Source organism: Lissotriton vulgaris, chromosome 4_1 (assembly GCF_964263255.1).
Source record: "Lissotriton vulgaris chromosome 4_1, aLisVul1.2, whole genome shotgun sequence".
In the NCBI taxonomy this organism is placed as follows: domain Eukaryota; kingdom Metazoa; phylum Chordata; class Amphibia; order Caudata; family Salamandridae; genus Lissotriton; species Lissotriton vulgaris.
Window position 1 is genome coordinate 1,874,514,267 of NC_141691.1, and position 24,890 is coordinate 1,874,539,156.

Below are 24,890 nucleotides of genomic sequence, written 5' to 3' on the forward strand. Positions count from 1 at the left end.
CTATCTATGGTTGTCCAAGACCACTAAAATCACTATAAGAGTAGCCTGTATTAGTGCAAGGTGCTTCACTTAAATAAGTGTGCACTATATACTAAGCCAGCCTCCTGCAATGCCCCATCCTGGAGGCCCCTGGATGTCTAGTTTTCAAAAATGTACAGGTTTGTTAAGTTTCCCTAGGTGCCGGCTGAGCTAGGCTCCCAAATCCACAGCTAGGCACATTGCTAAAAAAAGGGTGAGTTTTCACTGGAAAAATATGATGTGTCCAGTTTTGGTGCGTTTCCTGTCGCTGGCACTAGGTCTACTCATTGCCTGGAGTGCTGGCATCAGGAAGCACCCGGGCTCCCCTAAGCCAATCACAGGTGATTGGTCTGAGCGCTCAGCCAGTGGCTGGGAGCCTGGCCATGTCTCCAACCAGGCTATAATGCAGTCTGGGTGGAGAACATGCCAAGTTTGCAGGACTGTTTGGCTGGCCTGAGAAGGCTGGCCAAACTGTCATGCGCACTGGGAGAGTGCCACCACTCCTCTGGCGTCATAGAGCCCAAGCTCCGCCCGCAGGAAACATCTGAACCTCTGCAGTAGGAAATTTTTTATTATAATTACGTTGTGTTATTTTATTTTTCACTGCTCGGTTAGCAGTGGGGCGAAGCTTCTCCGCCTTAGCAGAGGAGCCGCCCCTGGTACCCACAAATTCAGAGATGTGCAAATAACCACTGCTTCTAAACTCAATATGTTGTTTCCATTTCGGAAATACATAGGTTTCCTTTATACCTATTTTTCACTCTTTATATTTTACCAAATGAACTGCGGTATACCCAGTACACAATGAAAAACCATTGTAAATTGCAGCTCAGTTATTGCCTTTGGGTTACCTTGGGATTCTTGGTGAACCTACAAGTCCTATATATCCCGGCAACCACATATACCTATAACTATATAGGTCCAGCGGAGGTAACAGTATATGGTTTTCAAAAATTTGCCATACTTAGAAGTTACAGGTGAAAACATAGGCACAAATGGTTATTTTTTAAAACTCAATTTCAATATTTTTTATTTCAACTGTTACTTTATATAAGAAAACCTTGAAAGATGTACACAAATAACCTCTTGCTGAATTCAGAATTATGTCTAATTTTTAGTAATATATACTTTACAGTATCTATTATTGGTTTTAGACCCCTTTCTACCACTAACTGGAAGGATGTTTAAAGCACAAAAAAATAGGACAAAGAGGCTATGTCCCACTAAAATGCCAAAACTGTGTATAAGATTTTGGCTTTCTGAGAAAAGTCTGCCTGTTCTTGAAAGCTGGGAATATGGTGATTTTAGCACCACACACCCTTTGTTCTACAGCACTTTTTTCCCCATTTTACAAAAAACAAACAAAATTTAGCTGCATTTTGGCTAATTTCTTGAGCCCCTCCAGGGACATCCATAAACCCTATGTAACTTTATAATCCTCGGCGTTGGAAAAGAAGGATGCAACATTGGCATGAATACTTTATGTGGACAAAAAGTTACAGGGGCCTATGCATGAACTACCTTAAATAGTCAAAAAGTAAAGGCTTAACGAGGGGGGAGGCCTAGCAGCAATGGGGTTAACCAAACTTCCAAGATGGCCATCTCTGTGTGCCTAAATACAATATGATGACCTTAAAGAGGTCTTGCAGCTGCTACTGGCTTTGCCAACGCTTGCAAAATTGCATCACAACCATTTACAAAGTCAATAAATGTGGCTGTCCACCTTGGAATGTTATTTTCTATACGTTCATGATTGCTGCCACTTTACAGAAAAAGATGGCCATCTTGTAGGCATACAAAACAATAATCCATCATGGCCAGTCTCCAACACTGTTTTCTGCCGGTGTCACTGCAATAACAAACGCATTAGCTAAGACTTTAGCTGTAAGCTGTGGCTAGTGAGCAGATAAAGAAAGGAGAAAAGGGGGAGATAGAGAGTCACCAAGCAACAACAGTGCTCAGTGTTGGGATGAGCAAGTGGGGCGAGAAAGCTGATGGGGCATGGAAAACAAGGACGACTGGAGTGGGTGGAGAGAGAAATTAAGGTGGGTGAGAGAGAGAAAGAGTACCTGAGACAGAGAGAGAGAGAGAGAGAGAGAGAGAGAGAGAGAGAGAGAGAGAGAGAGAGAGAGAGAGAGAGAGAGAGAGAGAGAGAGAGAGAGAGAGAGAGAGAGAAAAGAGAGCACAGCGGGCATCTCCCCTCCCCAACCAAGTGCCCAATTACAAATGCCACACCAAAAAATGCAGAAAAAATGAGCTCACTGACATCAGCAGTGGAAGGATACATACACCAATCTAAAATTCAATCCGACACCTAATTGGTCTATTAGTGGAACAAACACAAGAATGGGGAGGAAAGCCATCAAAGCTGGACGAACAAGGAATTGAAAGTCAAGTCGTGAGAAAGGGGCAGACTCAAGGCCTAATCCAAGTATGTGTTAAAAAGTGTTTTTTGCAGTACTGTGTTGTATTCTGCTTAGCCTCTTCCATGTTAGCCTTCTAGATTCTTGATGTGTGTTCCTTCTATGATGTCTCTCTCTAGTTCTACAATCTGGCAGTTTGTGTATTAAAGACAGATTCACTTGGGGTAAAGTTTATGTATCAGTTGATGGCCCCGCCATCCTTGGTCGTTCTCATCAATATGATCTATACATAGTTGTAAACCCAAGGGCTGATGAACCTGTCATGGTGGTTGACAATCTCTCTGTTGATGATATTCTTTCCACTTATGTCAATGTTTTCAGGGATCAGTTGGGGGAGTAATCGAAGCCTCGCCTTGGATTTCCCCTGTTGTGATTTCCCAAAAACCCGACAACAAGATTAGGTTCTGTGTGGATTTGCGCTCGCTGAACAAGTGTGTTGTGGCTGATGTGTTCCCTTTACCCAATATAGGAGAATTAGTTTCTACGCTCAAGGGTGCCAGATTTTTCAGTAAGTTGGACCTCAAACATGCATATCATCAAATACGTTTGGATGATTCTTCCAAACATTTAACAGCGTTTGTCACTGGGGAGGGAACATTTCAATTCACTCGTTTACCATTTGGGCTAATCTCAGCTGCGAGCGTTTTCCAGCGAATGGTTACTGAGGTGTTTAAAGGTCTAGAAAAAGTGATATACTTTCAGGACGACATCCTGATTTTTGGGGACTCTCTTGAAGAACACAATAGTATTTTACGAAATGTTTTGACAGAGTGGATGAGGCTGGACTTACTCTTCGTAAAGAGAAGTGTGCGTTTTTAGTCAAAGAAATTGAGTATTTGGGTTTCTGCTTATCCGCAGAGGGTATCAAACCAAAGAAGAATTTGCTGGAAGCTGTTGAGTTAGCTCCTCCTCCTGCTGACAAAGAACAGCTAAGATCATTCATGGGATTGATCGAATTTTATTCTAAATTCATAAGAGATTTTTCAACCAAAACTGCGCCTATGAGATGTCTGTTGAAGAAGGGGTCTAGATTTTTGTGGTCTAGTGAGCAAGATTCTTGCTTCAAGGCAATCAAACTTGAACTTAAGTCTGCTAAAGTGCTTACTCCGTTTGACACCAGTTGCTCCTCAATACTAATGGTTGATGCAAGTGGAATTGGCCTAGGTGCTGTTCTCCTCCAAAAGCATGGGAAGGAAGAGAGAACCATAGCTTTTGCATCCCGTCCTTTGACTGCGTCTGAATTAAATTATTCAGTCATTGAACGGGAGGCTCTTGCTGCTGCTTGGGGAGTAGGCTATTTTCGAACGTACTTGTGGGGTTCTCGTTTTGTCCTCCGCACAGATCACAAACCTCTACTTAATGTCTTGGCCCCTGGGGGCACTGGTAAGGGCTCACCTAGGTTAGCCAGATTAGCCTCTCGCCTTCAGGACTATCAGTTTGATGTAGAATTCGTTCATGGATGGAGGAATGTCCAAGCGGACTGCATGTCTCGTCTTCCTGTACAACCTATTGGATCACCGGTTGTTATAGAGGATGATGATGCTGTTGCTTGCCTGCAAGATGTTTTATTCTTGGGTGAGGGTTCATTCACTGCAGAAGAATGGTCCAAGAGCATGGAGGAGGATCCTGTCTTAAAGGCTGTTGTTAATCTTGTTGTCAAAGGGCCCAGACGAGAAAGTACTGTCGAGCCTTCAGTTAGGCCTTTTCTCAAAATTTTGGATGAGTTGTCGATATCTGGCAAGAATGTTTTAATGAGGGGTGATCGGTTCATTCCCCCATATGCTTTGAGGAACAGGATTCTTAACTTAGCCCACGAGGGTCATTTAGGGCAGACTCTCACTCAAAGACGTGTAAAAGAAAATTTTTGGTGGTCTCTGATTGACTCCGATGCTGTACGTTGTGTGGTCAACTGTAGCTTTTGCAAGGAGGGTGAGAAACGTCTCAAGGTTGTAGGCTCTCGTTCTATTGGGAACATTTCTTTCAAAAATCTACCTTGGCATAGTATTTGCCTTGATTTCATTGGCACAATGAGTGAGCTGCCTTCCAATCAGCGTTTCGCTGTCGTGGTAATCGACTGCTTTTCTAAGTGGTTGGCTGTTCATTTTATGAAGGAAATCACCACTGACTCCACCATCTCGTTTTTAAAGAATGTTTTTGTTGATGAAGGCTTTCCTTCAGTGTTGATCACCGACAACGGGACTCAATTGACCTCTGCTAAAATGGCTTCTTTTGTTCATGAGTGCGGTATAGAACATCGCCGTACTTGCTTATACAATCCTGAAAGCAATGGTTTGTGTGAGAGAGTTAATCGTCTTGTTAAGGGTGTGATTCAAATGTGTGTTGCTTCTGGGTGCTTCTCAAATGAGCGTGTCCAGGAACTTGTGTGGGCTTATCGCTCTACCCCTCATAAACATGGAGAAAAGTCTCCCTTTGAATTGATGCGCGGTCGTCCTCCGGTGTCAAGACTGACACCCTCTTGGTTGAGACATCCTAATGATTTGGTTTCTTCTCCTAATGTGTCTTCTTCACCTATTTCAACTGGGGATCTTGTCAAAGTCAAGCCAGGCCGTTGCTCCAAGGGTCTTACCAAGTTTAGGGGCCCTTACTTAGTAAAGAAAGCCTTTCCCCATTATGTGCTACTCGACAATGGTGAAAAATGGAACTATCGGAGGGTGGCTCTTTATCAAAAAGGTGAAAATAGTTCCAAGAATGGCACTGGGTCTGTTTCCAAAGGGGCTGCTGCTGATGTGTGTGATAAGAGTTGCAATGGTTACCTTTTGTCTTCTTACAACTCTGATGTCTCTCCTCTGCCTCTCGTACGGGGGGAGGTGGGTAGTGGCGATGCCTCAACTTCTTTGTGTAGTAACTTTTCAATTTCTTCCTCTGATGATCCTGTTGTTGCTGACTCCTCTCTTTCTGTTCCTGTTGACTTACCTCCTTCGAGTGTCAATTTGAGGAGTTCCCGCTCCCGTCATCCCCCAGTTTATTTGAATGACTACATTCACTGATGGTTCTTTTTGTTCTTTTGTTTCTTTTATTTTCTGTTGTTTTATTTATTTTATTAGGAGGGAAGATATGTTGTATTCTGCTTAGCCTCTTCCATGTTAGCCTTCTAGATTCTTGATGTGTGTTCCTTCTATGATGTCTCTCTCTAGTTCTACAATCTGGCAGTTTGTGTATTGGCCAGATCGGTTACTGACCTGTATTATCTGTGCTGCAATAAACTGACTTTATTGCTTACCTGCTACTCGTTGGTGTCCTGATATTACTTACATCATACTGCCTGCGAACAAATAGCTAAAGCTTTCTGCAGCGAGACCTCAAAACGAAACTTAAAGTCTGGTATGCTTGAATTCATCTCAGCCACTGGTAATAACACTGGCATTCCAGCCTGATGATGCTAGGCAAATCCGCATTGATCGCACACAGACCTGAACAGTCCAGCCTGAATTGCAAGACCATGGCACCTCTGAACAGAAACGAAAGCAACCCCCTCACTTAGGAACGCTATACTAAAATAACATAAATATAACCGCACATAACATGAAAATAACATTTTAGATTTTATTTTCACTCTTTTTGTAAATCACGGTTTCCAAGCATAAAAAAATAGGGTTTGTATTAACGCCTTTTATGTCTTGGTGAGGCCTTTTATTTAAAAACAATCAAAATAGAGTGTCTCCATCAACCTGCTATGACCTTGTTAAACCAGAATTTAGACATGAAAGGGGAAACGGTGGGCAGCTGCATCAGCAGTTCAAGAGCTCCAAAAGCTGGAGGCGTTGATGTTAAAAACATACCGCAGGGACGCCCAATCGAATGGACCCCTAGCACGATAGCTTTGCTGGGACAAGTGGGGGAATTGGGAGGTCCCTGTGCGGAGCGACTCTTCAAAGGCGTGACCTGACCAGATTAAAGATCTTACTTCGGAAATTGCCGCCACTCCCATACATGCTTGCCCCCCACTGACTACGTCGGCTAAAAAGCTGGTGGACAGACCTCTGGATTGTCTTCCTCCCATTACGAAAGAGGAACTGTCCCTGCTCATTGGGAGAGTTAAGTCTGGCTCCCAGGCCGATCCTTGTCCCCCTGATGTCTTCAAACTGGCTATGCCAGGAATAGAAGAGGAGGTTCTGACTCTTTTGAATTCATCCTTAGCATTAGGAAAGGTCCCTACTGCCTTCAAGGAAGCAAGGTTGATCCCTCTGCTAAAAAAGACTGGGGCAGACGTGAAATGCCTAAAAAACTTTAGGCCTATTTCCCAGATCCCTTTTCTGGCCAAAGTGCTGGAACAGCATGTCTTGGCCGACCTTTCTGACCATCTAGAAAGGAACGGTCTGCTGGAACCAAATCAATCGGGGTTCCGTGCAAATCATAGCACGGAACTGGTCATACTGTCTATCATAGATGAGCTCCGGAATAGGGCAGACAAGAAGATACCCGGCGCCCTGGTGCTGTTAGACCTCTCCGCGGCGTTTGACACCGTTTGTCACAAACAACTCTTGTCGCGGATGAGGGACTTCGACATCCAGGGCACAGCCCATGCCTGGTTTGCTTCTTTTCTACAAGGGAGGACACAAAGAGTTCAGCTGGGAGAATTGCTCTCTACTGCAACACCAATCTCATGTGGAGTGCCACAGGGGTCGGCTTTGTCGCCCTTGTTATTCAATCTATATCTCCAACCATTGATTGCACTCCTGAATCAAATGGATTGTCAGGTATACAACTATGCTGACGACACCCAAATCATTATCCAAATGGATAATGCTCCTGGGGCGCCAGCAAATCTGCAAACCATCTTGAAGTATACAGCTAATTGGATGTCGCTGAACTCCCTAAAAATTAACCCGGACAAGACGGAGGTTCTACCTATTACCATCGCTGGCAATCCATGGCATGATGGATTCTGGCCTAGGGAACTTGGACCGCCCCCGGAGCCGGCTGAGGCAGTAAAAAGCCTAGGCATCCATGTGGATGACAAACTTTCTATGCGGAAACAAGTCACCACGGTGGTAGGAACTTGTGTTGGCCTGCTCCGTCAACTCAGAAAACTTGCGCCATTACTGTCCTATTCCACATTGAGACGGGCGGTTTCCGCAATGATTCTGGCAAGATTGGACTACGGCAACTCGCTCTATTTGGGTTTACCCCAAAAACTCCTGGATAAACTTCAAATGGTGATGAATGATGCCGCTAGGCTCATTCATAAGAAACCCAGGAGCACGCATGTGTCCCCTCTTATACGTGAGCTACATTGGCTCCCAGTAAGGCAGAGGGTGCTCTTCAAAGGGTTATGTATTGCACATAAATCTCTCTATGGTAAGGCACCAAGGTACATTAAGACCCGCCTGATTCCATATAAACCAGCCAGGGTGCTAAGATCTGCTGAGGCAACCCTTCTCACGCAACCACGTTTTAGATTGGCGACAGTGGGCGGTCGTGCCATCTCGAACACCCTCCCAGCAGTTTGGAATAGTCTACCGGCGGACTTGCGCAAAGAACCTAATTTGCTGTCCTTTCGGAAGAGGTTGAAGACTGTTCTTTTCCAGAAGGCCTGGGGTGGGCTATAAATTTCTGGGAAGTGTCTTGTTCAGGTTTCCTGTGGTGTTTATCGGACGAGCGCTTAGAGACCCCTGGGTTATAACGCGCTATACAAATCGAAATAAAATAAAATAAAATAAAAATAAACCTGCCTAGAGGCTAGGAGAGACAGAGCGGGTATGAAGAAACCTACACCGCCCTAAGGGTCAACCTGGCGCGCTTGAGTGGACTGGTGTGCACAGCAAAAAAGCACATATGAGGCTCGTGGATGTCCTCAGAAGCATGAAAAGGTGGGGGGAAATGGTGGGATTACCATGGAATGTCCCTGTAGGTGGGTTGGCCCTTGCGTGGGTCGTTATCAATGTTCATGCAGATCTGAACAGACATATTTTAACATTTTCCTCCTGTACAATATATGTAATGTATAAAATGCTCGTTGTATCTCTAAACAAAATTAAGTTGATTATAAAAAAACATACTGCGGGGTTCACGTTACAAGTGTAAGAATACTCAGAATGCATGAGAATAGGCAAGGTGCCATGAGTCAACTAACAACAATACTACTTTACCGGTCTCCCCAGTGCTAGGGGTGAAGGGTGGACCTCCTCTAAAAAATGGAGGTTTTACCCTATCTAACCACGTCGCCAACAACTCGTGTCCTGAGTTCATCTATAAGCGTGTCCACCATGTACCAGTCCAGACCTGGAAGTTGTATGTCCGGCCGCACTCTTGTGCTCCCCTCACACCACTCACATGTCCACAATGTGGGTTGCCCATTGTGTGCTGTGGCCTCCTCTGCTGTGGAAATGTTCATCTACCGTGAAACGTAACCACGCCTTTGATAAGCAATTAACAGATTATGTGGCATCAGCGGTTTACTTATAGATGTGAAACGTTTATATCAGCCACCTCCCCGCACAAGGCCCTTCTTCCACTTGCCAACCTTAAAAGATGCTTTCCATGATGTGGCTGCAGCATTATTTTGAGAATGTAAAAGAAAATGAGCATGGCTTATTTTATTGTCACAGTTTTATTATTATAGAAAAGGTCAACTTTCACAAATATTTTTATATCAGAAAACTAAATGCATCTGTTTGCAAAATCTGTACAAACTGAATTCCGTATGTCCGTTAGTATATGTGGAGACAGAAGCGGCGTGACTACTGTACATTCTCTAGTGCATGTTCCTCGTGTGGTCTGCAGTTCTGTGATCTCATCATGGTCCGGCGCTGTGAGATGGCGTCACTGACAGGGGAGTCTTGAGCACTGGGTGTGGACACGTGCGACAGCACAGCCCAGCCGTGCGTTAAGTGCCCTCGAAGGGTCGGATTCCAAAACGTAGGGCTGGTTTGACTACAGAATTGTCCGGAATTCGTCAACAATAAAATTGGGCACGTGCGCTTCAATAACCTGTAAAGAAAACACACTGATTAGAAGGTGGCTTTAGAAACAACAGATCCTCTACACCAGGGCTAGATTGGCCGTAGCGGGCAGTGGGCGTTTCCCCGGTGGGCCGCCCGGGTGGGGGCCGGTTTGGGCCCCTGTGGGACCGTTTTTGTTACCGGGGGCTTGTAATATCAGCCCCTGTAACAAAATCAGCCGAAACTGGCCCTGGAAAGCAGCTCGGCCGCAGGCCGTACATTTTTATTTTTAGCTGCAACACAGTTAAAAATGTATGGGCAGATAAAATACATAAAATATAAAACGTACATATGCCAGATAAAACAAGTAATACAAATATAGCATAAAAACTAATTTAGCTAGCCCATTGAGAGACTAGATAGATCATTAGCATTAGATGTTGCTGCCCAAGATGCTTTTTGTCTAATCCTCCACATGGCAGGCAAAAACTGTGAGACCACAAAGATCATGCATTGGCTAGCACCAGTTTTTACAATTCTCAGAGCCGCTCTAAGAATCTTGATCCCTAAATTAGAACAGAGTGGTACAATGTATTATTTCCTAATACTCTGGTAAGCGGGACAAACAAATAGGACATGCTTGATTTTTTTCTTAACGGTCAGAACATGATGGGCACTGCTCTGTACTAGACCTAGGTGCACGCCCCCAACTGGCTGTGAAGGAGGAAAGTGAGAGGGTCTCATATCTGAACTGCAAATAGAGCTTTCTAGCAATCTGCAGGCTCAATTTCATCTAAAAACTGCTCTTGCTCAAATGCTTCCTTCTACCGAAGGAATAGCGAGGTCAGGGAACCCAGATGAGACAGACTGAACAGTAAACTCAATTTGTCTTGCCAATATGTGCTCTTAATTTGGGCCTTACGGATCACACAAGCCTCAAAGGGAGCATCCCACAGCTGTGTCAGTCCAATATTTGGGAGGGTCAACTTCACATTCTTCTACCGCAGAATGTCTTTAGCACCCACTAGGTGTAATATCTCAAGCAGGCCGGGGTGACCCAGAATCTCTTCAAATAAAGGTTTGGCCTTAAGCCAATTACATCTACTATATTTTTTTGCCCCATGTCCAACCTAAAGGGAAGCATTGGGGTGCTAAAGGGAAGGCCGGTAAATTCCCACATGAAGCGAATTTCAGCTAAGCTGAGAGGGGAAGTATCCCTATGTCTCCATAGCTGAACCTAATGCCTAATAGTAATAGACTTGTTATGCTGGAGAGATGGTGCGAAAAGGTGAGCCCTTTTCAAATGACTACATCCCCTGAGATTTGCTCTAACCTGATGCTATACTTCTTAAAGTGTGTGTACCAGTTAAAGTGTTCAATAAGGGTAACTCCCAGATAATCAAAGATATGGACCCTCTAAGTGTGGGATTTGGGCACATTGTGCGGCAACGGTTAAAAACCCTATATTTAGTTTGCAGTGGTATCGTTTAACTATCATTGTCCATAATCCAGCAATGCCCCCCCGGTGGTGCCAACTCAGACATGATCCAACGTGCCAAGCAACCTGGACTGGAGGCATTTCTAGGCTAACACGTTTTAAAAAGGGTGGGCCCAGTGGGATGAAACAGTAAACTAACAACGTTATGTTAACAATTTTGCAAAGCATGACTCCTACACCAAGGGTCTCATGGGCACCAGCGTTGTATCCAGAAGTTCTTCTAAGATGAATAGTGCTGATTGTTAGGTTGAAAAGCCATGTCTTGAAAGTTCCCTAAAGGAAAAATGGTTTGGTGGGAACCTTAAATGTATGTGCCGGTCATTCCATTCTTTTGCGGCGCAGACAATATCAAGGATTGGCAAAGCCAGCAGGTCTCACCTTTGGGATTTATTGGCTTTGCCAAAGGATGCTAGCCATGCTGTACATCATCAACAATGCATACTGCATGGCTACAGGATTTTTTCTAATTACACTGATGCAGTCATTGTGTAGGTGCACGTAACATGCATGTACGTCTACAAAAAAATGAGATGAGCATTCTTTTTAAATGGCTGGGCAGTGAGGAAAAACAAAGGTGGCCCTGGGTAGATGATGTAGGTTAAAAGTTGTGCAATCTTGATTATCACCACTGTGTATGGTCATCAGATGGCTGTTCTTTTGAAGATGGTAAGCCAGAGAATGTCCTTGTACAATCCCATGTCTGTATACATTTGTAGGAGGTGGTTACCTGCCTCACTGACATCATCTTTATTTCTAGGGAATACAGTAGTGTGAGCAGTTTAAATCAAGAAATAATCAAAATACTGCCTCAATCTGGCTTTCTGCTAGCGATTCATCACTGAAACCTTCCAATCTTTTTTCTAGCAGATGAAATTTGATGGTGGAACTGGATGTGATAACACTGATGCTTCTTCCTGCACCACTGCTGCTGTTTTTTGGGGGGTACTAACTAGATGCCTGTAGCATCATGTCCAATGCCAGGAATATTTATATTTGAGCATGCTTGTGAGTTCACTCACACAATGAGCTAATGTAATTGGGATGAGGAAGACGGTCTTCAAAGCCAGGACCAGCGTGCAGCTGTGCATCAGATCAAAGGGCGAAAACATCAAGGCAAATTTAAGATCTCCTAATGGCATCTGAAACAGTTTGGAAAGGAACATGTCAAATCTTTAAAAATGCATACATGAGTCCAGTGCTCCATTCCTGCCAGGACACATCCCCTAGCAAGTGTTTTTGCGGAAACTACAACGTGCTAAACTTTTGACACTGCAAATTCTTGACAGAGACAAAAAGATCTCGCTATGGTTCTCCTCACTGTCAGATGATTTGCCAGGGGCCGCCTGCTCAGCTTCTCTGCTCTAGTATTCAGGGATCCTTGCCAGGTAGTTTCTAAATTTGGAAAATGCCCTGGTATGTCAACCAACTCCAGAGGTACTGGCATCCTGTCGAAGGACCCAGGACCACACGCTGCACTTCCTGTTACAATGCCACATGCCTGTTGATTTTTCTGGGAAAATCCCCACCAGCCTCCCCTTGAGGGAGTGCTTTCGCAGCATTCAGAGCCAGACGAATGGCCCGCAACTCCAAAAGATTGATATGGTGCTGAGCTCCTGATCGCTACCTCCTCCAGAAGTCCAGAAGGAATGCATCTGTCACCACTGTCAGCTCAGAGTGGGGAACAAAGAGAGGCCTGCCGCTGGACCAATTCCGATCAAGCAACCACCATTGCAGATCATGAACAGTCTCCTCCAAGATATGGATGAAACCTTTCTTTCAAATCTTGATGCTGAGCCCATTGAAACTTCATGTTCTTTTGCAGAGCTTGACATGTGCTACCTGGTGTAGCTGATGAGGAGGATGCAAGATGCTATTAAGACATCAAGAAGCCACAAAGCAGCTCTCGCAGAGATCCAAGACGGAGGCTGAAACAATGGGTACTTAACCCAAAGGTCCTCAACCCCTTGCGAAGGGGAAAAGGCCCTGGCACTGTGTCCAGGATATTGCCAATGAATGGACACCTCTGCAGAGTCAGGAGAGACTTTGGCTCATTTATAGTGACCCTCAAAGATTTCAGGAGGTTCTACATTGTCTTAAGTGGTTCATGACTGACCATGGTGAGCCTGCCTTCAACATCTATTTGAGGAGCCATTAATTTTGTGATCATCCAAAGGGCGTTGGTGAGACTGAGAGGAAACACAGTAAACTGAAAATGATACTGGCCTACCTCGAACAGCAGGTAACATCTATGGGACTGTAGGACGGGCATATCTGAAAGCCATCAGCTACTATCAGTGGCTCCGCTCTGTGCTTGCCTCTGCCGCCTCACTCGTCGCCTCCAGCCCGTGGGATGGGTATAGGAAAAAAAGCGTGCGGCAGGGCCAAGGACACAATCCAGTCACCCAGGTCCAGGGCAGCCAATTTCTGGGCCAGTGTGAGCTTTTTTTAATTTGTACTTTAGCAGGAAGGTATGTAGAGGTTGATGAACCAAAGTAGGCCTGAGACCTTCATCCTTTTTTTTTTACGTTTTAAAGACCTTTATTGGTAGATCTCAACAATACACAGCCATGCGCCTACAACCAATCTCTGGCCGGCAGCATCACAATATGCCAAACAATTATATATATCAGAAAGTGCATAATGAAGACAAGTTAACACAGCAAGTCGCCTACAACCTTTTCAGGCCGGCCGCGTTGTACTAAGAGGCTCCCTGGCATACGCTTCTGAGGAACAGCAGATCACAACCTGTTGAAATAATGGGGGGTAGACGAGTTCTCAGGGGAAACATAGACACCTCACTTTCCATTCTCGGTCGTCAATCAATAGCTACAGAACTGTTGGGGGGCAATCACAGCGCATTCCATATACACAGTACTTATATCCCCAGGTTATGATATGCAGTAAAGGGTGCTCAAGTGAGCACCCTTTACTGCATATCATCTACCGGCTCTCTCCGCTCTGAGCTGTCAACTGCAGTTAAGTTACTAGTGGCGACCAGATGTCCCTGGGCCTAGATGAGATAGGCAAGAGTTCAGCATGCAGGGCAGATTGTTCTTGGCAATCAGGTCATTTAGCCAGTCTTTAAACTTCGGCACCCTCCCCCTGCTCCATCTGCAGGCAACACGTCTTTTTGCCATTAACAATGCCAGCGTTGTATAGCGGCCAATTGCTAGCGGAATATGTTTGACATGACTCAGCAAGGCGACTAATGGTGTTGCTTCTATGTGTAAGTCTGTCATGCGGGGTAATGCTGTAAATACCTGTGCCCAGTACTTGTGCACCGCCGGGCCATTCCAGGACAAATGTAAAAAAATCAGCTTTTGGGGGGCATGACATCTGTCACATCTATCGTTATCTCGTAGTAGGTGCTTATGCATACTGACCGGGGTGTGGTACAATCTGTGGAGATACTTATAATGTATGATCCTCAACCTGCTGCTGGCCGAAATCCTTTCAGTCTGCGAGCAACAGTATTCCCATTGCTCTTCAGTTATGGGAGTGCCAAGTTCTGCCTCCCATTTAGCGCGTGACGGCGTAGCCTCAAGTTTATGCTGAGTGCGTATATTACGATAGAGCAAGGATACCAGCCGTCTCGGCACAGGTTGCTGCAGCAGCGTCTGCAGAGGTACAAGCAGTGGAGGCTCATCCGGAAATTCTGCATGCAGGGATCTAACCCCCTGTCTAAGACGGATGTATAAGAAAACATCGAGCGGTCTGCGATGTGCATCTTGAAACATGCTATCAGAAGTATGGATTTTCCCATTCTCATACAGGTCCCCCCAGCATTTAATGGACGTGCGGTCTTGCAATTTCTGAAAAAGGACTTCTTGCAAGAGGGGCATATCTGGATTGTATACCAGAGGTAATAGCGGTGAGTATGCTATGTGGGCCTCAAATTGGCGCGCAATGCGCTGCCACGCCGTGACTGTGGCATTCAAAGTCGTCTGAGTGCGTTCTCGGGCAGGTAAATCCATGTATATTGCGCCCTCTATCGGTATTGGATGGACAAGCCAGTGTTCCGCTGCCAGCTGTGGCATATATTTGGGCTGGTGTATCCAAAAGTAGTGCGCCTGAGCACAAGTATAATATAGTTCAAAATCAGGTACATCGAAGCCGCCCGTCGAGTATGGTCTAATCAACACGGCCCATTTCAGTCTGGCTTGTTTGCCTCCCCACACTAACCGAATCATCTCAGACCGAATGGCCTTGAAAAAATGACGTCCTAGAAAAAAGGAAATATTCAGGAATAGATATAGAAGCTGGAGTAATATCACCATTTTGATCAACGATGTCCTGCCTGCCATAGACAGTGGGAGTCTAATCCACCTACTTACTTTATCCGTAATTCGGGTGAGTGCCACCCCATAATTGAGCCTCATAAGCTCTTCCTTATTTCTGGTGATGCCGATCCCTAAATATCGGAGTTCGTCTGCGCACCACTCCAATGGGAAGTCTATCGGAAATCGCTCCACGGAGTCAGTCAAGGGGAATATGCAGGACTTACCCCAGTTTATTTGAACTCCAGATAGGTGTCCAAAAACTATAAACTCCCGCAAGAGCGTATTCAGATTATTCTGCGGATCTTTCACATAAAGAGTGATGTCATCCGCATACATAGAGACTAGAATCTGCCGCATGTTACATTGTAAGGCCATAGCGTTATGATGTTGACGCAGACGCGCCGCCAGGGGTTCCGTGGCTAGGGCAAAAAGGAGTGGGGACAAGGGGCATCCCTGACGTGTCCCTCTAGTGATGGAGAATCTCGGTGACAGCGGGCCATTGATTAGCACTTTGGACCCGGGTTGTTAATATAAAAGTCGGATCCAGGACAGGAAGAGCGGCGGAAACCCCATCCGACTCATAATCGCAAATATGTAATGCCATTCAACAGAGTCGAAGGCTTTCATCGTGTCTAAAAAAAATTGCTGCTAAAGGCAGTTCAGAGGTTACGTTGTTCATGATAGTGAAAAGAGTTCGCAAGTTATGGGATGTGGCCCGTCCGGGAACAAACCCGGACTGATCCGGGAGAATGAGGTGTTCGATCTGCACGGTCAATCGTTTAGCGACCACCTTTGCCAGAATTTTAGCATCACAGTTGAGCAAGGATAGCGGCCTGTACGAACCGCAGAGGTGGGCCGGTTTGTCTGGTTTCAGCAGAGATATGGTGAGGGCCTCTCTCATTGACGGGGGGAGAGAACCCACTTCCAAGGATTCTTCATAAACTTCTCGAAGGATGGGGGCCATTATATCAATGCAAGTTTTATAAAATTCGACAGGGATGCCGTCCATCCCTGTGGCCTTCCCGGACTCTAATCCCATTATGGCCTCACGAACTTCGTCCAGCTCAAACGGTGCGCACAAAAAATTACGATGCACATCGCTGAGCCATCCAAGAGCCACAGCACCTAAATAGTCATCAAGCTGCATACGCGGAGCCCCCGAGGTGGTATATAACCCTTTATAGTGACTGGTAAACTCTGTGAGCATACCAGCCGTGTCATAGCAACGCGAGCCATCTGCCTTTTCCAGCTCCACGATCTAGTTGGAATATCGCGGTGTACGGACAACATCTGCCAGCGTCTTGCCCGGTCGTTCCCCCTCTCCATATCTGCGAGCTTGCCAGTGTTTGCCCCTAAAATGTGCCTCCCTCTGCGCCTCTTCTGTGTATTCTGTGAGTTTGGCCCTAAATTTCCCCGGAGTTTCCTGATCTGGAGTATGCTGTGGTGTGTCTTCTAGACTTTTCAGGTCCCGTTCTATCTGGTCTAGCGTGTTCATGATATCTCGGAGTACACCCGTCCCTTTGGAGATGCAATACCCCCTTAGTGTGACTTTAAAGACCTCCCAAATGGTCTCCACGGCCTGTACCGTGCCCTTATTACGTTTGAAGAAACTCAGTATCTCTTCGCGCAGTTCTTCCTGGAAGACAGCATCTAACAACATTTTGGGGTTCAAGCGCCACGTACTGCGCGGCAGGCTGAAGTCCGCCGAGGAGAGCACTAACTTGACAGGTGCATGGTCAGAGTATGTTCGGGCTAGGTGTTGTGCTGTGCAAATGGCAGGCCCAAGCCCTCGAGAAACAAACCAGTAATCTAGCCTCGCCCAAGTGGCTGAGTGAGCTGTAAAGTATGTACCTTCTCGTTTCGAGTGATGTATATGCCTCCATGCATCTAGAAGGTGATGGTCCGCTAAAATATCTCTCAGCAGGGTGCGACCTATCAAGAAATGGGGCGTATGTGATGTTAAAATCTCCACAACAGACAATGTGGTTCGACCCAATAGTGTTTACCGCTTCCCATAAGTTGCAATAGAAGTCGGGGTCATCCACATTGGGTCCATAGCAGCACACCAGTGTGACTGATTCCATGCCTAAGCTTCCCCACATCATGCAATATCTGCCCATATCATCGCTCTTGGAGCCCACCAGAGAAAAGGGTACTTGTTTTTTAATCGATATGGCCGTGCCCCTAGCGTAGCTGGAATAAGAGGAGAACACTCTGTGCATAGCCCTTCTGGAAGCAAAGATATTAGACTGTTGGGGTAGAAAATGGGTCTCTTGCAAAATTGCTATATGCGTGTTGTGTCTGTCTAAATATGTGAGCACCTGACGCTTTTTCAGAGGGTCTCCTAGTCCCCTAACATTCCACGTCACAATATTCAGCTGTGTCTTATTATCTAGAGCCATTCAGCCGCAACCAAAGAAAAGTAAGGCAAAATCAACAGCGGCGCCGCTCGTCTCATCTCTACAGTGCATTCACTGATTAACATGGAACGTTGTGCATTTAATGTTACTATAGCTTCTTCTGGTAACGTACATTTCCCTGCCACAAGGCTGTATATGCCTACCAAGGTCAAACCATTCAAACTCCAAATATCCTCACCTCTCCCTCCCCCCTCCCACTGAAGCAGCCCCAACCTGCCAATATTACATTCCCCCACGGCCCCCCCTGAACCATTCCCCAACCAGGGACTCAACATCGTCCTGTTCCTGAAAAAACAGGTGGCGGTGGGTATTTCCCGCTGGGGGCCATATCTAAGTGGCAACACATCAACCCCTCACACCCAGAGTCAGTTCCGCCAAGGCAGTAGCCCTAGCAGGTGTGGAAGAGGGGTGCCCAGAGATTCCAATATCAGGCACTACGGGGGGTGAGGGGGGGACAGAGTAGTCGCTGTACTTGAAAAAAGTCACGTCCCTCCCAATCATACACATGGATGGATGTTCATTATTCCACCTCGTGTGCTACCGCAAAGGGGGAGTCTGGAGGGCTCTCCATCTCCCCATCAGATTAGGACAATTTCTTAATCTGTTTGAGGAAGTCTTCCACTTGTTGTGGCTTTGTAAAGAATTTGTCTGCCTTGGTGTGTTACCCTCAAGCGTGCCGGATAGAGAAGAGCATAGTCAATTTGGAGTGTAAGTAATTTTGCCTTGACGCCCAGAAACTTTCTCCATTCTTCCTGAACCATAGGCGTGAAGTCCGGGTATATGGTAAAAGAGTTGCCATCAAATGATAGCGAATTTTTACTTCGTGCTGCTCTCAAAGCTACATCTCTGTCCCTATAGTTCAGGAGCCTCGCAATGATGGGTCTGGGGGCAGTGCCTGGCTTGGGCCGGGGCCCTAACGAACGGTGTGCCCTTTCGGCTATAAATTGATGAGAAAAAGCCTCTGTCCCAATTGCCGCTAGTAGTAATTTCTCTACATACTCTTCCATTTTCCCCGTGTTGGTGGATTTCGGAATACCTAAAATGCGAATATTATTGCGCCTGTTTCTCGCCTCCAAATCCTCATTCTTAGCCCCAATTATCCGCAATAGATTGTCCATTCTGGAGAGCTGTGAGGTGTGTCTAGCCGTGGTGTCATCCGAGTCCGAGATGCACTGTTCCGCCTCAAACGCTCTTCGTGCACATCCAGTTTATGGACCATGGCATCCATACGTGAGGACTTCCGGTCTACTTTGCCGGCGATCGTGGCAAACCCCTGGCGAACCTCCCGAAGGACTTCCTGCAGGTCCGCAGCTGGTTCGGATGTTGCGCCAAGTGACCCCCCGGATCTTGCTTGGCTCTGCTGTTCCTGTGCCGCCCGAGATGATCTTTTAGTAGCATCAAAGGTAAGTTTGGGTTGTTTCGCATCTGGCCTGCCCATTGTAGAGAGGACTGTGGTAGCGCAGGTGGTCAGCGTCAGGTGTAAGCTCGCCAGTTCTCTCAGCAAGGACCGATGAGAGGTAAGGAGCACAGAGAGACAAAGCGCCAACGTAAATGGGGTAGATAGTGGTCTGATGTCAGGCTCCAGCAATGCAGCTTCGTCCTCAGGATGCTAGGCCTACCTAGTGGATATCAGCAACGCAGCATTGCAGCCCCCGGCGTGGCGCGCTACACTCACGCCCGATCGTCGCCTGTCACCTCCGCCAATAGCCAACAGGGCGAGGTGTTATGGCAGCATCCCCAGTCGCAGTGCAAGGTAGCCCACAGCACTTGTGATGCATCTCGCCTTCTACACCCCCCTCTCAAAGCGTCGTCACCAGCTGGGGTATGTCCAATGTGGGCAGTCTTAAGAAATATCGGATCCGGTCTTCCCGGTAGTCCCGCAGCCCAAACCAGCTGCCCCCGCTCCCCACTCCGGTGTCTCAGGCCTACTGTCTCTTCTCCAGCAGGGCCGTCCCGAAGCTCTCCAAATGACCCCCGTGGTGCTGTAAGGTCAGGTCAGTGAGTGGTGCCGTAGATATGCGGGCAGTGGGGAGGCAGCAGAGCGGACAGGGCGCAGGGTGTCACTGAGATGCAAGCTGCGGACACCTAACTCGGAGATGGGCCAAGCTCCAAGCCCCTCCCGGCTCACCTCCGCCCGGCACACGAGGCGGTATTCTCTCCTTCTCTGGTTCAGTGGGGGGTGCAGGAGTCGATCGGGGATGCCTCCGCTCCCGTTGCGGCAATGTCAGTGGTAGTCCCCAGGCTTCCAAGGCCACGGCTCAGAGCCCTCCCTTGAATGCGGCCCGCAGCCTCGTGGAGAGCCACGGGCTCGCGTAGATGTCACGGCCGATCCCAGAGAAGGGGCACCTCCACAGGTCGCTCCCGGCACACCATCACCAGCGCCTCACAGCCGCAGTTTTGTCGCCGTCCCGCCAAGAATTGGGCAGCTGACGTCGGCAGGGTAGAGCTACACAGGGATATAACTCAAATCCCCGAAAAGTGCCAATAAGCAGATAATTTAAAGGATTTATATCGCTGGGTGGCGAGAGCCTCACAGGAAGGCTGCCATCCGCTAGTGCGCCACCTAGCGCCCCAGAGACCTTCATCCTTCTTCGGCACAAGGAAATAGAAAGAGGAAAATCTTGTTAACTCTCACTGAGTCCAGTACCATTTTAATGTCACCCTTGGAGACTAACACTTGCATATCCTGCAGCAGAATGGGCTGGTGCTCTTTGGATATTCGCTCTGATGTGAGAGCAATATTTGACGGGGCAAAAAGAAAAAGCAGGGCATAGCCATGATCTAAGATTTGAAAAACCTATCTGTCTGATGTGATGATCACAACCCAGGGAGGACATTAAAGATCCTGTCCACCCTCCCTCGTCCATCTAGTTTAAAGTCTCCTCTGGTCAAGACATCCAAAGCCTCAAACACTATCTGCACGTGATCTAGACCTGGATGTCCAACATCTAACTTAAGCCCAGCCCCACCAAAAAAGAAATGCTAGTATTTACCAAGAACAAGAGGTAAGAAATATTTCCGAACCTCGTTCTAGGACATGAGACTTAACAACTTCAAATTCCAACTTTCATCCTATGCTAAATCCATCTGATTTATTATTATCATCAGACTCAAGGAACTCACTGCCTAGAAGATCAATATGATTGGGACCAACTCTCTCTTCTAAAAAAAGTCAGACCATTTCTTCAAGAAAGACTTCAGAACTGCTGTTCAAGCCCCTGTATTCTCAAATCTGGATGGTGAGAAATCCCTGCTCACAGAGTTCACACTGACCCTTCTTAAGTACATCTTAAATGCCGCAGCACATCTAATCTAGGACCTGAAGTAATATGATCACATCACTAGCATCCTAAATTAACTCCACTGGCACCCCTTGTTGACCCGCACCATCATCAAACCTAGCTACATAATTTAAAAATCCTATCTGGCTGGGAAGCTCACCATCTCTGATGGTTCTCAGCATAGCTAGACACACTCAGACTAGAGACAAAGAAGTGTAAAAAAGAAGAAAACCAGGACAACAGGCCTACTCCATCTATGCACCTAAGATACCTCTATCCATCGGAGTGCCACAATCCAGTTCCAATTTATGAAAGCTTTGAAGAAGCACCTATTTAAAGAATACTACATCAAGATACAGTAACTACACACTAGGGCTCCATTATTGGTGCCATATTTAGAAAGCCCTTATGGATTCTGGGGTTGATTGAGCTTAATCTGAATCTGCAATGTTACTTTCAATCTGTGAACCGACAGACAGAGGACCATCAGTAGGTAACAGATGGGGGAGTGAGGGATATTTGGAAGTGGCGTTGGGGGGAGGCAAGATCAGAAAATGTTCTGAATCTTCTTTGTACCAGAACTGATATTATATTGTCACAGAGTCTAATCTTCCACTGGGAGATGTGAAAGCCCAAATCTATAGTTAATAGAAGGAGATACTTTAATCAGTTTTTGTAAACTAGACAGATAATAGTCACAATTGTCTTGGAGACTTTGTACCAGTACTGGAGATGGCTTTGTTTGGCGCATGTGTTTCAGAGTAAATTTTCACCAACAGCAATGGCTAGATTAAAACAGACTAAAGAGTTCTGTGAATGAACAAGACGCCTGTCTGAAATACAGTTGTGGATTTTGAGCACCTTGCAGCTCGTTCCCAGAATGTATTATGAATTTTGTTAGACACTAACATTTTGAAGTATTGGCACCATGCTTCAACTGACTTCATTACGCCTTGTTTCACGTTTATATATATATATATATATATATATATATATACAGATATATACTGGTACACCACAGATGATCTGAAATGTATGTAAGGTGGATGTTGATTTTAGATGGTAACTGTAGTTTCATCTTTGTGATTCCACAGAAAACACCACATAGATATACTGAGTTCACTGATGAACATATGCAGAAGAGGAAAAGGCGGGGAAGCCTGATAATGGGATACACTACATTAGGGGTAATTTTATTGTACCCAGTTTGCTCCACCGGGACAGCTGTACTGTGAAAGTAGAATAGTTGGGATCTGCACTATTCACAAGTACTCTTCGCAGACAGTTACACTCTGTGTACTCTTGGGTAGACATGGGACAGCATGTAATGTGCAATCAAAAGCCATTAGGCATTCAGAAATACATACTTCGTATACAGCTGTGAAGTTCATTCCTTAAAATTTAAGATGCATATACAAATTCTTAGTAGTGATAATAAATGAACATAAAAAGTTAATTCTTACTGCTTTAGCCATGGTTGCTCAGACTTTAAAAGAAATTACCATCTAACCATCCATGCATCTGTCGGAGAATTCTGTAGTTGGTGGTCATGAAAGAATTAATAGGATCACAAGTGGCACAGTACAGCAATGGTAATGGTGACAGTGACTATCACTAAACAGCTCCAAATATATTGCTGGGATCAGTTTACTTAGGATAACGTCCTGTTCCCAAAACACACAGTTTACAGAAAAAACAACTTCTACCCAAATGTGAACTTGTCAAAAAATATTTCTTACCCTTCTTGGAAGCTTAGTATTACGGACATAGTCTTCAAGGAACATCAACGCACCAACGACATCTGCAGGCATTTCAGGGATCTTTTGACTAGTAGAGAAAACAGGTAAATAGAACAAACATAATATGTGATATTAATGTGTCAGTTGTAATACTTTTGAGCATTGTGAGTAGTTGGATTGATTATTACCTAAGCATACAATATTCATATTCCTTAGAGGAGTGAAAGACCATGTTGACACAAAGTGATTTCAAAATATACATCTTGCCAAGGTGTGAAGAATGAAAAGATAGATAATTCAGATTAAGTAGTGGAAAGGTGAGTACAGAAGGACTTTCGCCATGAAACTTCCTATTCGAAGCTGAAATGTCACACAAAGCTCTAGCAAGAAAATTGCACGGATAATGCTTGTGCACCATGACAGGCCTGTCTCAAGGATTGCAGTCTTGTTTCACCGGGAGGGTCAGCCAAAGCACTGCCCTAATGGTGTGAAAGGTTGCTAACTTCACCAGGAGTTAAGCAGCACAAGCGCTGTGGTGGCAGTATACCATGTAGTGATCAGTAGAAATTAAGAGGTCCTTTTTTGTCCTGTGTCACTGGAGTGAGGCCTACAGGCGCACTCATTTTTTAAAGTTCCACTGCTGTGTGCTTAAATCACCCTTGGACTGCATAGTTAGATGTGCAGTGTTAAGAAGTGCAAGAGAGGTGACCTTGCACTGGTTTTGTGTGTGTTGCTGGGAAGGGTACAGGACAGGAATTGAACAGTGCTGTGCAGTGCGTGCATGGTGAGTGCATGTACTGGCTGTATGTGTACCAGCAAGGAGTGCAGTACATGAAGGGTGTAGTGCTGTGCAGTACGCACATGGCAAATGTGTGTGCTGGCAGCATGTGTGCCTGCAAGTGGTAAAACAGAAAGGCTACAATACTGGGCAGTGTGCATACACTCAATGCACAATGTGGGTTCCGAGTGTATGTGTGTCGGTGGTGGCACAATTCATGGAGGTAACAGTGCTGGACAGTGTGTGTGCTGTGTACATAAATGCAATGAGGGCACAGCTACCTGATGTCACATTACACGAAAGACCCTGGTATTCTTTTTTGGGAGGTCCAGGCCTGCATGGTGAAGACATGAGGAGGTGGAGGAATGCCCTCAGGCAGATGTGTGTATTGCAGCAATCCTTTGAGCTGGGTGAGACACACTGAAGAGGGAGAGTGAAGCTCCCCCTGTACACTTCAAAGGATGCTCTATGATTCAGTGAGATATCACAAGAAAAGGACCTGGACACATCTCAGGAAGGAGATGGGGTTGATCAGAGAATCAAACAGTGGGGCTGCGAGTCCCGGATTAACTTTATGATGCCCATATCATTACGGATGATATCCAGGTGTGAACTGTAACCCCTCCTGTGGCCTGTGTTGTGGGACTAACAGCTATGGAGTATTTCCTGCTGTAATCCTGGCTTTTCAAGGGGAAGAGGGAGAGGGGGAAGTGTGTACTTCGAAAGAAACAGAATCCCAAAATAAAACTTAAAATCCCAGACCCTAAATGATATTTAGTATCTGGAAATGGACTATAAGAAGGAGACGTTGAGATCCCCAAAATAGTAATCTGCCAAGCAGCCAGACTGGCTGTGTGCAGAGGGGAAGTTCCTCACACAGTCCTGTGAAGAGGACTGGGGGCCAAGGCCTGCGAGTCTCCCTGCTGGGTAAGGCGACCAAGGGAAGAAGGAAACCAAGGCCACCTGCTCTGGACCTGCAGCACCAGCGTCCACCTGCTTGCTAAGACCAGTGTGCCCTGTGAGGAAGAGAAGAGCGTTGGAGGGAGCGGGATCCAGTGGGTAGCCCCGTTGAGTGGACTTCCGAAGTGAGGTGTGAGGAGACGGTTGCTGCACTTGTCGGGTCGTTGATCATGTGCAAACTTGATTCGGCAACCACTGTATGCCAGAAGAGGAACAATCAAGTAAAGTTTGCCGTGCGTTATGGGTGGAAGCCTGTGCGACACTGTAGCAGCGATCAAGTAAGCCAGAAGGGGGCTCTGTGGTAAAGACTGCTGTGTGGTAAATGCTCAAGAATTTTGTGGCAGTGGCGTGGCAACCCCATATGCCACGATGCGCTGCTGGGAATAATTGTGCCATTTGGATTGAGCAGGAGCCTGCAAACTGTGTGACCCAAAAGGTCACCAGGAACAATGAGGACTGCATCTGACCTGACCCAGTGGATCAAGTAAGAACATTGTGGAAGCATCGCGGCTCCAACCACCATTGAGATCAGGAGCACTGAATGATCCTCCCTTCCCCTTTTGGGAGCGTGGGGCACTTACCCTTCAGATG

General features: G+C 46.2%; 1 protein-coding gene across 1 annotated transcript in view; it reads right to left on the reverse strand.

The window, feature by feature from the left end:
- Positions 1-8,996: 8,996 nt before the first annotated feature.
- WASHC5 (WASH complex subunit 5) overlaps positions 8,997-24,890 on the reverse strand; it is a 402,037-nt gene continuing 386,143 nt past the window's right edge. Inside the window, exons 28-29 of the mRNA XM_086966205.1 lie at positions 22,562-22,649; positions 8,997-9,392 (exon numbers count right to left, since the gene is read on the reverse strand). Of these exons, the coding sequence (XP_086822331.1) occupies positions 9,336-9,392; positions 22,562-22,649 (145 nt within the window). The 3' untranslated portion in view covers positions 8,997-9,335. The remainder of the gene's footprint in view (positions 9,393-22,561; positions 22,650-24,890) is intronic.